Here is a 16,367-nt window from a genome sequence, read left to right as displayed (position 1 = left end):
TTTACTTTTTTAATGCGTTCATGTATAAAAAGTTCTAAAAGTTTTTATTAGTATACATTTAGAGTGAGTTTAGAATAAGTACGTTATAAAAAAACTAAAGATAAAAATATTATAGATTTAACATTAACTATAAGAATTCGGTCCCTCCTAATGTTAAAATTCTAGTTCTGTCTCTACAATTATCAATGACTAATTATAAATTTAATAATCAAAATATGTAATATAATTTTTTTAATTGCAATTAAACTAAAATTAAAATTGAAATATAGATATATTATATTACTAATTTAACAACTAAAACATGTCACATGACACTGTGTTGAGATAAAATTTTTTGTCCAAAATTAATAAACTCCATTCTTCCATTCTTTTGTCTATCTCTCTCTCCTTTTCTATTTTTCTCTACTCTTCCCACTTTATATGTAACTTATCAATTATATTTTATATTACTAATTTGATAAAATAAAATATGTCATGAGATATTTTTTCAATACAATTAAAAATAAAATTTTTTCTTCAAATTAACAAACTCCCTTTCCACTTCTTCTTAATATTTCTCTATCTTTTCTCAATCTATTTTTACCTATTTGTTCCACAAAAAATAAAACTAATAAAATAAAACAATTCAAATAAATTCATAAATTTTTAAAAATAGATTAAATTCATATTTAAATATAATAAAAAGGTAATTCTATAATATTATTCACATTAAAAAATATATGATTATTATTATATCCATACTTTTTTTAGTTTTTTATTTAGGTTTAAATTTTTACCGCTTATTTTTTAATTTATATTTTTATTTCTCTTCTTTTAAATATTTATTACAAAGAATTTGGAGAAAATATTAATATTGTGATTAATAATTATAATCAAAATTCAATTATTTCAAAAAATAATAATTTTGACTTAATTTTATAACTATCAGTATAAATTTATTTTATAGTAATATATAATTATATTTTTATAGAGAGAGAGCAATATTATTTTTAAATAACAAATATAAAAATTAATTATTTTTGTTTTTATAACAGACTTAAAACTTAATTATATATAAAAATATACAAATTAAATTCTTTCAAGTTTTAGATAAATTAAACTCTTTCGCATGAATAAAATGATTAAAAAATTGATTATTTAATTTTTTTTATCTACGGAGAGTTAGGGACTCTAGTCTTCTTAGCCAAGAAGGATTTTTGTACCTTGTGACTATTTTATAGAAGTAATTTGATTTTATAATTTGTTTTCTGTCATAATCAAGATTGTTAGGGAAAACCAACGTAATTTCAAAAGTTTTATATTCCTGTAATGTTATTACAGTAAAAACAATAGTATGTATTTGGAAAAAATACTTTAGATGTTAAACTTTGGTGCAATTTTTTCGCAAACATGTTTAGAAAAATGAGATTTTTTTTATCCTTAAAATTTGGTGATTTTTCGATAAGTATATATTTTTTTGTGATTTTTTTGTCAATAACCAATACTACTTTAAAAAAATAAAAAATATTGAGATGAATTTTTTTTTATGTTTTGTGTGTTTTTTTTAAATAGTTATCTCAATATCCCTATAAAATTTTGGATCAAATGCATAATTAGTTTGTCAAATACGAAAGTCATTTACCACTTACAAAAAAAGTATTATTCTTTTTGGACAGCTTTTCTCGAGATTTTAAATTTTTTGAGGACATTTTCATCGATAACAAAATTTGAGTGTATTTTGGCCAGTAACAAAATTATTTGGATGCATTTTTGATAGTTTACCGAAAGTAAATATAACATATCAATGAAAATTAAACATACATGCGTTAAGGGGACCAAAGAAGATGCCATGTTTAAGATCAGTAAAAAGACATTTCAACTTCGCATAAAAGACTCAACAAGAGATATTTGGACGATCTGCAATCGGAATTTTGTCACAAGCAGTATAACGATGAAATTCAAGCCAGCTCGGGTTACATGTAATGGTCATGAATAAATCTGGATAACCAAAATGTTTACAAATTGCAATGGCATCCTGACAATTATTAAACATATAATGTTTACCTCCCGTGAAGGAAGAAGGTAAAATAACTCGTGTACCAATTGATGATGCATCAACATCACCACGATGCATAGCTTCTTCTATTCCCTGAAGAAATTTACCTCTAATTGTATTTTGTTTATTCCTAATTTCGTAAAGTCTTTGTGATTCAATCATAGAAAAAGAGTCAACCACAAATTGCTGAAACAACCTTCTAGATTTATGAATAATGCTTTCTTCATCTTCTCTCATCTGCAACCGAAAACACAAACTCTCGCAAAGACACTCTAGTCCTCCTCCGAGAAACATGTAGATCTCGTACTCCATGAAATGGTATATTCAACTGGAAACCATCCTCACCATACGGAAAAAGCAATGGATATTGTAATGGCCAATACAAAGCATGAGTTTCATAAATTCATTGAAATTGACCAGCAATAGACTACACAATAATATCACAGCCACAATCAGATGAATCAAAATCACCAACAATCAAAGTAGCAACCTCATCACACGAAGGATAACCATAAATTCTTTGATCATATGCTCGTTCACTAAATAATCTCAAACAGATCACTTGGGATGAGTCTTGCTCATAGAATTCTCTTGCTCTACGAAATGATTGCGCAATGACATTATGTTCATATATCATTTGCATCAAATCAATGATCACCTCTCTGTCAAAACTATTAGTTTCCCTGACACAAACACAAAAGAAATAGAAATATATAATATAAAATGATTTTTGTTATAGATACAAAGTGAACAAAATAACAATATTAAAAATTAACATGACAAATGATTAAAAAAATTACAAAGATGTATATGATAATATTAACTAAATGAAACATACCCAAAAATTCCTTCTATATGGATCACTTTGTGTTCTGTATCATATATATACAATTGAGCAAATTTTGAAACCTGACCAAGGTCTAGCAATAAACTACCAATCTTGTGATAATTCTACCCACTTATAATGAATTGTGGAGGACCACTACCATCATTCAATGAATCATGTACTTTAGCACCAAGAGATGTGAAAGCAAACATACTATTATATGATCGAATTCTTTTTTAAAAATGTAAAGACTTAGCATCAGAGCCATTAATCAAGTTCCATAATAATTTTGGAGGGCTCTGAATATATGGTAACTAAACCTTTCTTTTAAAACAACAAATTGTAAAAATGGGACGATTTTCTCTAGATTCTCTTTCTACTCGCTCTGATAACCAAAAACAGGCACCACAATGTAACAACCCTGGTTTTCCAGTACGCGAGATCTTTTCTGAAAGTACGGAGAACTCCAGAGGATCAGTAAGGGGAGAACCTCTGATATATCATCAAGTATCTCAATTCTCGTTGTCATTACGTCTTCTTTAAGCTAGAACTTTCTGAGGCAAGCTCGATAATGCAATGATGAAGAACCTAGTCTTTGAACCGTATCGGTTAGGAGTTTTGATTCGGTTTTTCGTAAATAGTCTCAGTTTGATGAACCGGATTCGATTCATGAGAGAAGAGAGATAATAGGATAATATCATCATTATATGAGTATTAGAAACTTCTTGAATGATATTATAAGGTTATCTGGTCTGTTTTAGTTAAAAATAGAAAATCTGTTTAACTGGGTTCACAGTTTATTGGTGCAGCTTAGCACCAGCACTCTCTGATGACTTTAGAAATGCTAAGGCCTCATCATAAAATTTTTATTCTCACAATAAATATGTTACTAGTGTCATTTATGCTAGTACCTCAGAAAATAATTTTTAGAGATGTTTTTGCAAGTGTTCCGATACATCTAGTTTTAGTAGTTATACACCTGAGATATTTTAATATTATTTTAATCCACCTCCAAGCCAACCAATCACAACTCACCCTAAACCTCCAAGACACTCCAAGGCTGGTCATTTACTCCCTTTGGCCGAAAATAACAAGAGAGAAAAGAGAGAAACTTTCATGAACACTTAATCTTCAAAGCTTGATTTCTTCTGAACTAAAACTCAAACCAAAATTCTGATTTCACCAAAATGATCCTCTCTTCTTCCTCTACATAATCATGTAAATTATCAAGGCTGGAAATAAGGTGAGATGGCTGTTCCTTTCCCCTTTCAATTCAGTTTTCAAGGAAACATGCTTAAACATGTGTTTTCTTGATGTTCTTCCTTAGAAATCATGCTTAACTTGACTTGAGGGCCAAGAAATGTTAATTTCCAGCAAGTCTAAGGTGAGATATCCCTTCCTAACGTGCTGAGAGAGATTTGGTCAGTTGAGGGTTTGTGGATTTAAAGTTGTTTTTGATGTGATTTAGGAGGAAAAAGTGCTTTAAGAACACTTCAAAGAGTAACCGGATTTGGAGCAGCAAATCAAGGTAGGGTTTGACAAATTTAATCTTGAATGATTGTGTTTGAGTTGTGTGATTATGATATGGTTTGGATGTGTTTGAAATTGATTGTTTGTATGAGTAATTCTTGTTGAAATTTTGGTGAAAATTTGATGAAATTCAAGCTATGAATGTGTGTTCTTGTGGCTGCTGAAAAAACGAACCCTAGAGCTTAAATTGAGGTTCAATTTGTGTTAAAATCATGTAGAAAAGATAGAGTTTTAGTGGCTGGGAATTTATTTTGAATTTTGGTAAAAATCGGTTGCTGAAAAGACTGAAAAACGGGTAAAAACAGAGAAAGAATCTGAAGAATATACGAAGAACACGAAGAACACTTTGAGTGTATACAAAGAACATGAAGAACACTTTGAGTATGGTGAAGAACATTGAAGAACACCTTTTAGATCTTAGAAAGGGCAAGGTTGTAATTATTTTGGTGTTTGAGGGGTTATTTGGTAATTTTTGAAAGTTAGGGTGGTTAAAGTAGAAATATTAAAAGTTATAGGTGGTAAAAAGTGAATTTTAAAAGTTAAAAGTAAAAGGTAAGGTAGTTTTCGAAAATATATTAATAAAATATAAATAATAATATTTAATTAAAAATAATATTTTAATAAAAATAATAAAATAATGCGGAAAAGGCAGTTTTCTGTAAAAGCTTTAGAAAGAACTTTAAGCGCAGAATCTCATAATTACCTTCATAAAACACCTAGAGAGTGGTAATAACATGATAGTGAGGCAAAGATAAAGGAAAGATAAAAAGTTAAAGAAAAGATAAAAACCAAAGAAAAGTCTGTAAAGTTTTAATGACAGAATAACAGACAGAAATTAGTGAATGAACTAGGGCAACATAGTTAGTCCTTGAGTTGCGACTAGGGTTAGGTATTATATGAAAAGTTAAACTGTTTGAGTATAGACTTAATGAACCTATACTTGGGATAGGCTAACTATTCATACCGAAATTTACATAAGCTTTAAATACATACGTTAAACAGAGAAATTAGAGAAAAGTAAAGAGATACAGAGAAGAGAGTAATCAGAGCAGAGTAAAGAGACAAAGAGAAGAGAGTAGTATGATAAAAAGCAGAGGACCTGTTGAAGGGTCATTTGTTGCTTGAAGTAACCCAAGAGGTGCTTGTTTGTTTATTTGTTGTATTAAGGCAACTCCAAAGTTATTTGTTTGTTCATCTGCTGCATTGAGGCAGTCAGATAGATGGTGGTGCGACCACTGAGAACGCTTTCCTGCGGTACAGATCCATATTTTAATTCTGTAAGGCAGAGGGGTTATTTCCTGCTACATAAGTACCGTGACCACCTGTTCCATTTCTGTAGTAGCAGAGGGGTTATTTTCTATATACAGAAGGTGTGTCGGCATACATCCCTGCAGTGGCAGATGTGTTATTTCCTGCGTGCAGTGGACCCTGTGGTGGCAGAGGGGTTATTTCCTGTACACAGGGGTATAGCCAACTAGAAAGCCATACCCATTTCAGCTGCTTTGGGTTACGTCAGGAGCGGGTAGAAACCGACAGATGAGTTCATTACCTGCACTAGGGCTAGACATGCATCATACTTGGTTGTGCATTTTCTCTATTATGATTGTTGCATGAATGTACGCTATCTTTGTTTGTATTCTATTCTTCGTGTTTGTGTCTGTGTTTTACTTTCTTGTATTCTTCTGTTTGTGATCTATTTTCTGTTTTCTCTATTTTCTCTATTTATCTGTCTTCTGTTTACTACTTCTCTATATTCTGTTAATCGTCTGCCAAACAACACAGAATTAATGAACTTAACTAATAACCCCGACCTTACTAAGAACTCCCCAATTCTTACCCCTTCTCTCTCCCTTCTCCCTCCAGATGAAAACATGAGTACCCTCCTGTAGTTCGCTGATGACCATCCGTAAAGAGGATTCCGCTCTAGGTAGTCTTCTGGGCCTAGGGAGAATCCTGTTCTCTGTTCATATGTATATACGATGAGACCAGCCAACGTCTGCATCCCGTTTGTACGCAAATTTTAACCCAAATCTTGTGTACGAGACTCTTGTTATGTGGCTACTTGATGAGGTACTAGAGTGACGTCATATGGCAATAACTGATCGTGCATAGGAGTGATAGACGACCTTCCACCTTTTGATGACGTTTCACCTGACTTGAGTTTTGAAGACTTAGAACGTACTTTCCCTCGCTTTAGTAGTTTAGAGGGACTACGTGAGTATAGAGTCTAGGCTAGCCTAGGTGCCAGCTTAGGGACTTCTTGAACAGGTCAGGACCTGGGATGTAGTATGTATACATATGTATATAGATATTATTTAGCTATATCTAGGGGTGTTCTAACTAAAGATCTTTACTCTAATAAAGGCTGGTTCACGGAATGTTATCAACTGCTTGAGATGTATTTATGTGTGGTTGTTTATAACTGTTTTATCTATTATTATTTGTGAATTGCTTATGAATGATTCTGTTTATTAATCCAAACATTTTTTTTAAAAAAAGTACCTCGCAAACTAATTACGCTTTTAACAACGAATCAGGCTCATATAATAAATAATAGATAATAATTAGGATGACAAATTGGTAGCGCTCAGTTTCCGGTATGTCCTAGACGTATTGAAAATTGGGTCGTTACACACAAAATGCACAACTATGATCTAGATCACCAATATCAAAACAACCTAAAATAAAAGACAAGAAAAATAAATATCAAACTAATTGTGTGTGAATAACATTAGCGAACATTAATAATCTTGCATTTGTTTCTTAACAATTAATTTATTCCGAAAGCATGCAATTGATTTTAATTGTAAAAAGAAAACATTCATAATAATATAATCAAGATAACTAAAAAAATAAATAATCAAGTTACATTTATTCATATTTAACATTTGTAAAAACATTTTCATGTTCTAAATAAGATATATCTTAAACAATTGACCAAAGAGGCTAAAATATGTACCATATAATTATAATGACATATAATTTAAATATTAAAAGAAGATTTCGTTTATTACATCGAATATGCAAAAAAAGATTTTATTTTTTGTTTATCCAAAAAACAAAAATAATGAAAGCTAGGAATTTGAAGTTATAGAATAAATTTAACAAATAGATAACACATGAACATGAACACTTGTGTCAACACAAAATTAAAATACCAAGTAAACATTAAAAAAAATACGAATAAGATGAAGAAAAAAAAGATAAATTCAAATGAAATATACCTTGTGTTTCACTTTGTAAGAACAAAGGATGATCAATAGGAGAAATATCTATTATGTATTACTAAATTTACAATAAAAAATGTGTTATATCTCATCGTTTTATTATAATTGAAAATAAATATTTTTCTCCAAAAAATTAAAGAATTTTCATCTCCTTTTTCTTCTTTTTTTATTTTTTTTCATTCTTCCACCCACTTTATTTCTTTTATATATTATTATCAATGACTAATCACAAAATTGAGAATCAAAATATACAATATGAAAATCTCTAATTATAAATAAAATTAAATCAAAATTGAAATTGAAATACAACTATATTATTGTATAACTAATTTAACAACCAAAATGTATCATATACCACTTATTAAAATTGAGATGAAATATATACTTTTCTCCAGAATTAATAAACTTTCTTTTTCTATAATATTATTTACCTGTTTTCCTTTATCTATTTTTCTCTACCCTTCTCACTTTATATATAATTTATGATTTATATTTTATATTACTAATTTGACAAATAAAAAATGTGTCATGAGATATTCTCTCATTACAATTAGAAAAAATCTTTCCATTCAGAATCAACAAACTCCATCTCTCTTTATATTTCTTTATCTTTCTCTCTCTTTTTTCTCTCATTCTCTATCTTTCTTTACCTTTCTGTTTTATAAGAAAAATAAAATAAAATAAAATAATTTTGAATAAATTTATAAACTTATAAGAAATACACTAAATTTAAATTAAATACAATCAAAAAATAATCCAAAAATATAATTCACATAAAAAATATATTATTAGTATATTTGTAAATTTTTTGCTACTTATCTTTCTAATATATATTTTCACTTATTTTTATTTTCAAATATTTGTTACATATAATTTGTGGAGAATACTAATTTTATGATTAATAATCTGAATCAAGATTTAATTGTTTAAATAGTATTAATTTTCTGAGTTATTTTTATAACCAGAAACATAAATCTTGTTATTGTAATACCTAATTATATTTCTAGAGAGAGAGAGAGAAAGAGAGAGAGAGAGAAATATTATATTGAAATAAGAAGCATGAAAACTAATTATTTTTATTGGTGTAATAAACTGAGCACCTAATTAAATATAAAAGTATACACTTTAAATTTTTTATGTTGGAGATAATCAATATTAAAATTAATTATGAGTAAAGAAGTAAATTCTATCACATAAAAATAATAATTAAAAAAATTATTATTTGAATTTTTTTATATATAGAGTTACTGATCTTTTTAGTCAACAAGAATTTTTATCCCATATAATATTTTTGCAAAAGTAATTTGATTATATAAATATTTTTTGCCATAATTTATAATAAAATCGATTTAATTATTAAATATTTATATTTTTATAATGTTATTTCGGACAAAAACAATAGTAAATATCAAGTCACCACCTAATTTCTTTTAATCCAAATAACAGTGCATAAATTTTATTCCTTCTTTTTTTAAGAAAAATTCAAAAACAATTCCATATGGAGATTCATGTTAGGAACTGTCCATTTATTATTATAGTAAGATTGAACCTTTTAAAACAATAAATAACATATCAAATAAAAACAATTAATATAAAAGAAAGATATGAAAAAGAAATTCACTAATACTTGATGGAATATGATTCGTATCGATAACTTGAATATTATTCATCAAAGCAGACCATTCTACTAAATGGACAAAAAAAAGGAGGGGAGACAAGTTTATACAAACAACGTAGAACAATAAAAGATATATACAAAAACAAGACAAGATATAATTGATAAAATAAAAGATATTGACTAATTAATAGGTAATGAAATTATGATTAAAAGAATTAAACAAATTGAATGTAAAACAAAAAAAAATATTTAAAAAATATTTTACCAATTAACATAAAATAAAAGGAACTTAGCATTACATATAAATTTCTAAAAATAGTAATAACCCGTAGAATTAGCAGATGAATCAAGAGACTGTTGTAGAAACAAGGGCTAAAACATACAAGAAGAAAAAATTCATAAGAACAAATATTATAAAGTTTAACAAATATAAAAAATAAAAAATCTATTACAAAAGATAAGATAAACAATGTGAAACCCCTTACTAACCTTCTGAACTGGACAATGAACTTCCTTGTTTTCTTTTTAGAGACATTCGTCTATGAAATCTAGCAGCAGCATTTGACTGAGACTTACCCATCTATATGGTTGAAAACAAAAAATTGAAAATAAATCTAAAAATTATGAAAAACCGAATCATATAATAATATACTTCATTGTGTGAGTGTAACATAATGTGTGATTCATCTTTTATGGTATGAACATGATATAACCTATATATTAGGGTCAAACTGACACCTATGGAAGTGACAAAAAACAGGAAAATAAAATTTACAAATGTCAAATCAATATATTCGTTGAGTATAAATGTATAATAGAACTTGATTAAAACACATATATGTTCTTCTTATCACTATTGAAAATGAAGCACATGCAGAGTATTAACAAATTTGCATAAATAGTGCACTTGCATAATGAGTAAGAATTAAAAGCATATTGGAGCAAAAAACTAATTAGACATAGTGCAATAAATTATATATTATATATGGAAAAGTATAGGGTACCAACATATTATCTGCCAACTTCTGCCAACTCTTATTTATATTTGTGTTTTATGGAAGTGTATTCGTAGATGTGTCTAATAATTAATATATTTTAAATACATATATAAAGAGACACATCCAGAAAATATATCTATAAAGACACTTCTATTAAACATAGTTATAAAAAAGACATTTTTATTAGACACATCTACAAACACACTTCCATGAAACACAATTATAAATAAGAGTTGGCAGAAGTTGGCAGATATGCTGTTGGTAACGTAGCGGAACCGATTATATATTAATTACCAAAAGGAACTACTGCATTTAATTGATGTAGTCATATAGATTTTGTACATAATAGATAAGGATATGCCCAAGTCCACAAGCTAAAACTTTCTCTTAAGGTTATACAAAAGATACTATGTCCAACCTTTAGCAAATCAAGCCTAACAAATTAAGTAGTAACCCAAAAAAAAAGAAAAAGAACCATTTTGTACTTGACATCATAGGTTAACAATTGGACATTGCTACTTCTTGGACACAGTTCCAAAAAAAACCACTAAATAGCATTATAAGTCACCATACTAACAATTCATCACAGGTGAAAACTTGGACTCCTCTATACATGATGTAAACGTATTAGCATACACTTAATCCTAGGAGCAGCAACTATATTAAAAGAGGTACCTCAATCATGATCAGTTTTCAACATCTTGTTACTACGCACGTCCTCGGTGTCAGCAATGCTGTTAAAATCAGGATTGAGATTCCTCTTAGCCTTCCCACTTCTACCACTTTTAGGTTTGGAACTTCCTCCGACATCACAATCAAGACTTTTTGTGGAACGTGGGGAATTCCAAAGGAGAGTTGACAGAAGTTCTTGTAAAAAAAAAGGCTCTTTATATTTCTTTCGTTTTTATATAGAATGTTATGAATATATTAAGAAAAACATAATATAAAGAATTGGTTTTTAAAAACAAAAAGAGCCTAGAAAATATATTTATAAAAAATAACAGAAGTAAAAAAAATACTGCACATTATAGATCTACATTATATTACAAACAGCATAAAAAAGAGACAACCTGAATTTCTTTGACTGGTGAATTTATCAGTATATCAAGATCTTCAGCAAACTCCTCTGTAACAGTAGTATTCTGATGCAATTCATTGACATTTTGTTTAGCAATATCAACATCAGCAACAATATCTTCCAAACTGGTAACTTCAGATTCCTTTTTGGTTAGGAAATCAATTACAATTAGAGATTCTTTTTTGATATTTGTTAAATGTAGCTTATTGGAAATAGATCCTCCCAAACCAGAAGGTAAAAACTTGGTAACATTGAAGGTTTCATCCTGAGTAACAAAAAGTTATGAGTCAGAAATGGCAGAATGATTGATGCCGCTCAAATATTGACCCTCAGCAATAGAACATGTTGACAACCCAAAAGGGGATTGTTTCACAACATTTGAACACTGAGCAGCCGTAACATCAGATTTTGGTACATATGGCTACTAGGACAGAACAAAGAGAAAATTTACTAAGTAAAAACAATGAGATAATACAAAAACCACATAACATATACATCCAAATGAGCAGGAGGAAACCTTTAATGGAGTTGACTCATCATCAGCGTCATAATTAGGGAGTTCAAACATTGCAACAATAGTACTATCATCACAAACTCTCCTAACACGAAAAGTTCCAAAATACTTATCAGGACCAACAAGTTTAGTATCAACTTTAACAACAACTTCTTTCCAACCAGTTGTTGAAAAGTGACAGGATATGTATCCCCACATACAACCTACATGTAACAAAAAATGACACACATTAACATGGTAAAAGGATATACAGATAAAGAATAATAACAACAAATACATACATAAAGAATAATAACAGAACAGAAAACTCATAACCCTACTTACATTTGCATCAAACTGAAATTCAGAGAATAAGTCAGCACAAGACTTCTTTAATAGATAAGAAGCCTCATGATCAAATAACACAAATATACCATGACCAATTTGATCCTCCACTGATATTTTAATCCTAAATCTAGTAAAAAAAAGGAAAATTATTAGCATTATACAATGAAAAAGTAAAACTAAAAATGACATTGAAATATTAATCCTCATCATGATATTAAATAAGGACACAATACTATATTCAGAAACAAAACAATATAGATACCTAGGAGTGACATTAGTGACATGACGTGCACAAAAATCACAGTAGTAAGCACCACCTTGAGGTTGTATAGCTCGACCACAAATACAAGAAGAGTACGACTAAGAACCTTCTTCCACAATATCTCTAATAACTCCAAATACCACAAAAGATCCTTCCTAAGTAGCAGCAGCCATTAGTGTGTAGAATTATGAAAAAAAAGCATCTAGTTACTTTAAATAAAATTCACCTCATTGTTATCTTGAAGATCCTCAATACTACACCTCCTAGTAAGACGCATGAAAATGAGATACTTTTACCCTAATTTGCAATAAACAAAGGTTGGGTACCATGAATGCCCTATTCAACCATGTTGAAAAAAAATGGCACGCTATGAAAGAAAAGAAAACAAAATTTGAAAAAGAAAAATAAGATTTCAATTTATTGAACATCACTTACCTCTTCCTAAACTCAACAACTTGAGATATGGCAGGATTAAATAAGATTGAGTAGCATGCATCACATTTTGAAGGCCAACTTGTCCTAAACAAAATAATTAAAAGTTTAAGAGATAAATTTAACAAAATTCAAATGTAAATCCACATAACAACAACCAAAAATTATTTACCCCTAAAAATTTTGACTTTAGCAAGATGCAAGACCACAATAGGTTGCTCAACATAACCAGAACTAAAAAACGGTTAACTTCATCAACATACTCTCCAAATAAGGCACACCGCATTTTCAAACTGAAACAATACAGGAACTTAATATTATTAAGATAGAACAAAATAAGTTGAATGCATTAAAAGAATAAGTGAAGATGTGATTTGTTGGAAATAACTATTAGAAAGAGAGCAATCCAATATAGACATATTCTTTTGAGGCCAACTCAACAATAATCATCTTTACAATTTTGCCATCCTTAGAATACTCTTTCTCTTTACCCACAGAAATTAGAAGACCAATAACATCTAACAAAAAGTGCAAAAAAAATATTTAAACACCACAAAAAATATACAAACACATTAGACGAAAGAATAAAAAAAGAGAAGAAGAACATACCAACTAAGTAGTTATAGTCTTCATTCATTTTTAAAAGCTCAGCAAAAGGAAAAAAACTAAAACAAATTATAGCTTTTATGTTATCATCAGAAATATTGATAACAACAGTACGATTAAGAAAAACCAGCTTGTATTCATGGTTGGTAGCCCTATAACTACCTACATTTCCCACAACACTAAAGTATGACATTCGATAAACATGACCCTCAATAATATGCTCCTTAAACCTGTTAATTAATTGTTTTTTCACTGTGGCCTGAACTTTTGTACCCTGGAAATTAAACAGATGTGAAAATATATTAGTCTAAAAAATATACAATTTTTTTATTTTCATCTATGTTGAAAAATGAAACCCAAAGCACAGAAGAAAAAAAAATTACAAAGAACAGAAATCACATTGTAAAAAATAACACAAAGGATATGATTGAAGCAAAAGAAACATGAACAATGTAAATGAAGAAAATTATGCATGGAAAAAATAATTCGAACAAATCCTCACATTCTCATCAACCAAAATCATTTCCATTGAATTAGATACATCATGATTTTCAAAGGAGGGAATAACCCATAGCCTCAACACCCTTACTCTCGGTCTCCATGCCTCTCTAGGAGGATGAAGCTTAGAAATCATATCAGAAGGAGGAGGCATTACAACCAAGATTAAGAAAGCAAATATAGAGCAGTAAGAAAGATGATAAGAGTAGGCTAAAAAAGATAAACACAGTAGACAGTGTATACCGCAAAGAAACTTATACACAACATACTCAACTGCACTCTCCTTTTATAGACAAATTGAAAGAAGAAGTTGACATTTGAATTCAAAAAAAAGATGATGATGGAGAGAAAACAAGCTATATTGTTGTAAACATATGTGGCTATACAAAAGAGAACACATACTCGAAGAAAAAAGAAAGACCATTTTTAATTGGGATTAAATCATGAAGTTGATGCCCACCAACTACCACCAAATTCATAGTCTATTGATTTGATAATAACTACTGACATACTACACAGTATAGTGTGATTTAAATTATGAATGAGTTGATTTGGTTGAATTCAGAAATTGAAAGGAAAATAATGAAACAGGAAAAAACACATAATTAATCTAGATAAAAATCAGAGAACAATAATAAGTAAGAAATAAGCTAAACAACAAATAGGAAACAGAAGACAAACATTAAAGAGGAAGAACAATGAAAAATGTCTAATAATAAGAATTACTACCCAGAAATTTTGTAGAGAAGATAAGAAAACTATATACATGGAAATCCTTGTATAACAATACCTAGCAATAACCTTACTAATATTCTATCCAATAAAAGTAAGATACAACATACTTTACAAAGGATCTCTGTAAATAAAAGTTAACCATATAAAAGAAGATCCTAAGAGTTGATAAAAAGCAATGCACAGAAAAACATGCAAACAAGAAAGAAAGGTTGATTGATATATGAAACTTCTAGGATAAAAGGAATGATAAAAAGCAATTCATTGACAACTCAGAAACTATACTGAATAGAAATGATGTCTATTCAAGTAATAGGTAGAAACCCTTGCCTTGAAAACATAAAAAGGGAAGAATCACCTCATGATGATGACAAAAATTAGCATTGAGCATACCAACCACATGGTGCACCTTATTCAAGAAAAAAAAGAAGATACAAATTACATGAAAATCAAAGAACTAAACATCACAAAGACAATCTATCATAATAAGTAATCTTAGTAATTAATGGAAAACGAATACAAGGGATTTCTATTTTCCCCAAGAAATGGGGCAAAAAATCTGTTGAACAAGAACCCTTAATACCCGATTGATTTTTCTTGAAACACAAAATTGAATGAAAATAAGAAAGAATAAACATAGGGTTACGATATCAAATAACTAAGCATAACAGAAACAACCTTACCATAATCAGTAATCATAGTAATTAATCGATAATAAATACAAGGAATTGTATTTTCTCCAAGAAGCGAGGCAAAGAATCTGCTGAAGAAGAACCCTAAATTTCTTATTTCTCTTGGAACACAAAATTGAACGAAGATAAGAAAAATTAAATACAATGGAAAGTCATCAACACAAGATTACGAGATAAAGGTTCAGAGGAGTAGAGCCACCTTACCGATGACGCATGATAGAAGAAAAGTAAATCATTGTGTGTCCTGAGAATCACAATTGTACAAACCAGAAGCATCTGTCATCTCACAACCACTACGGATGACGAATTTGCAGAGAGAGAAGAGACCTAGGTTGTACCAACTCAAAGACTGAACATATATCAGTCTCCAACCACCATACTGTAGTGAATAATTTTTTTTAAAGAAAACTCAAAATTCTGAGATAATTCCAAATAGGATATAAACTCACGACTATCCTGTGTTATATAATTGATTCAACAAAATAAAATTAAATATTTTTTATGACTAAATTATGGATGGCTCTAATACCACTTGTTGGAATAAATAATTTTATTAACCCAGATCATCCATATTGAATCATCAAAAATATATCATAATGCGGAAGCATAACTTTTCTCATAAAAGTCAGAAATTGATGGAAAGACTCAGTCTTGTGGTTCTTTCGATCTTCCTCAACCAAAGCCTTCTGTATCCCTAGGCGGCTGGATTGCAACTCTTTCGATGGGAAAAGAGCAACAAACACGACTTTGGTATATTGGGAACCGAAACCCTGAAGGCACTATTTATATTCGAGGATGGCACCTATTAAACCCTAAAGGCCAAATAAAATACTATCTAAAGTCCAAAAGATAATATATCTAAAATCCAAAAGATAATTATCTTAAGAATAAAAGATAATATCTGGTTTTATTCTCATTTAATTCCAAATAAAAAGTAATTATGACTTATTCAATTTAACATTTATAACAATAAATGAGATCAACATTATATA

General features: G+C 29.2%; 2 protein-coding genes across 2 annotated transcripts; both read right to left on the bottom strand.

Moving 5' to 3' along the window:
* Window positions 1-1,873: 1,873 nt before the first annotated feature.
* On the bottom strand, window positions 1,874-2,347 carry LOC110279984 (uncharacterized). Its single transcript, XM_052260517.1, has one exon. The coding sequence runs from the start codon at window positions 2,345-2,347 to the stop codon at window positions 1,874-1,876; it is 474 nt and encodes a 157-aa protein (XP_052116477.1).
* A 7,366-nt stretch (window positions 2,348-9,713) lies between these two features.
* Window positions 9,714-12,514, bottom strand: LOC107484151 (uncharacterized). The gene is made up of 5 exons (XM_052259923.1): window positions 12,416-12,514; window positions 12,151-12,280; window positions 11,830-12,029; window positions 11,305-11,577; window positions 9,714-9,816 (listed from the first exon to the last, which is right to left on the bottom strand). Exons 3-5 carry the CDS (start codon window positions 12,022-12,024, stop codon window positions 9,721-9,723), a joined length of 564 nt encoding a protein of 187 aa, XP_052115883.1. The 5' UTR covers window positions 12,025-12,029; window positions 12,151-12,280; window positions 12,416-12,514; the 3' UTR covers window positions 9,714-9,720.
* Window positions 12,515-16,367: the final 3,853 nt, after the last annotated feature.

This window comes from Arachis duranensis, chromosome 4, assembly GCF_000817695.3.
Source record: "Arachis duranensis cultivar V14167 chromosome 4, aradu.V14167.gnm2.J7QH, whole genome shotgun sequence".
NCBI lineage: Eukaryota > Viridiplantae > Streptophyta > Magnoliopsida > Fabales > Fabaceae > Arachis > Arachis duranensis.
Note: the sequence above shows the minus strand (reverse complement) of the source record. Positions and strands in the feature narration are given on the sequence as shown.

Bases quoted from the DNA above. Each gene is read 5' to 3' on its own strand.
- LOC110279984 (XM_052260517.1), bottom strand. From the start codon at position 2,347: ATGGAGTACGAGATCTACATGTTTCTCGGAGGAGGACTAGAGTGTCTT.
- LOC107484151 (XM_052259923.1), bottom strand. From the start codon at position 12,024: ATGTGGGGATACATATCCTGTCACTTTTCAACAACTGGTTGGAAAGAA. The intron at 11,578-11,829 runs GTTTCCTCCTGC...TTTGTTACTCAG, and splicing joins ATGAGTCAACTCCATTAAAG to GATGAAACCTTCAATGTTAC. The intron at 9,817-11,304 runs GTTGTCTCTTTT...TCAACCATATAG, and splicing joins CACCAGTCAAAGAAATTCAG to ATGGGTAAGTCTCAGTCAAA.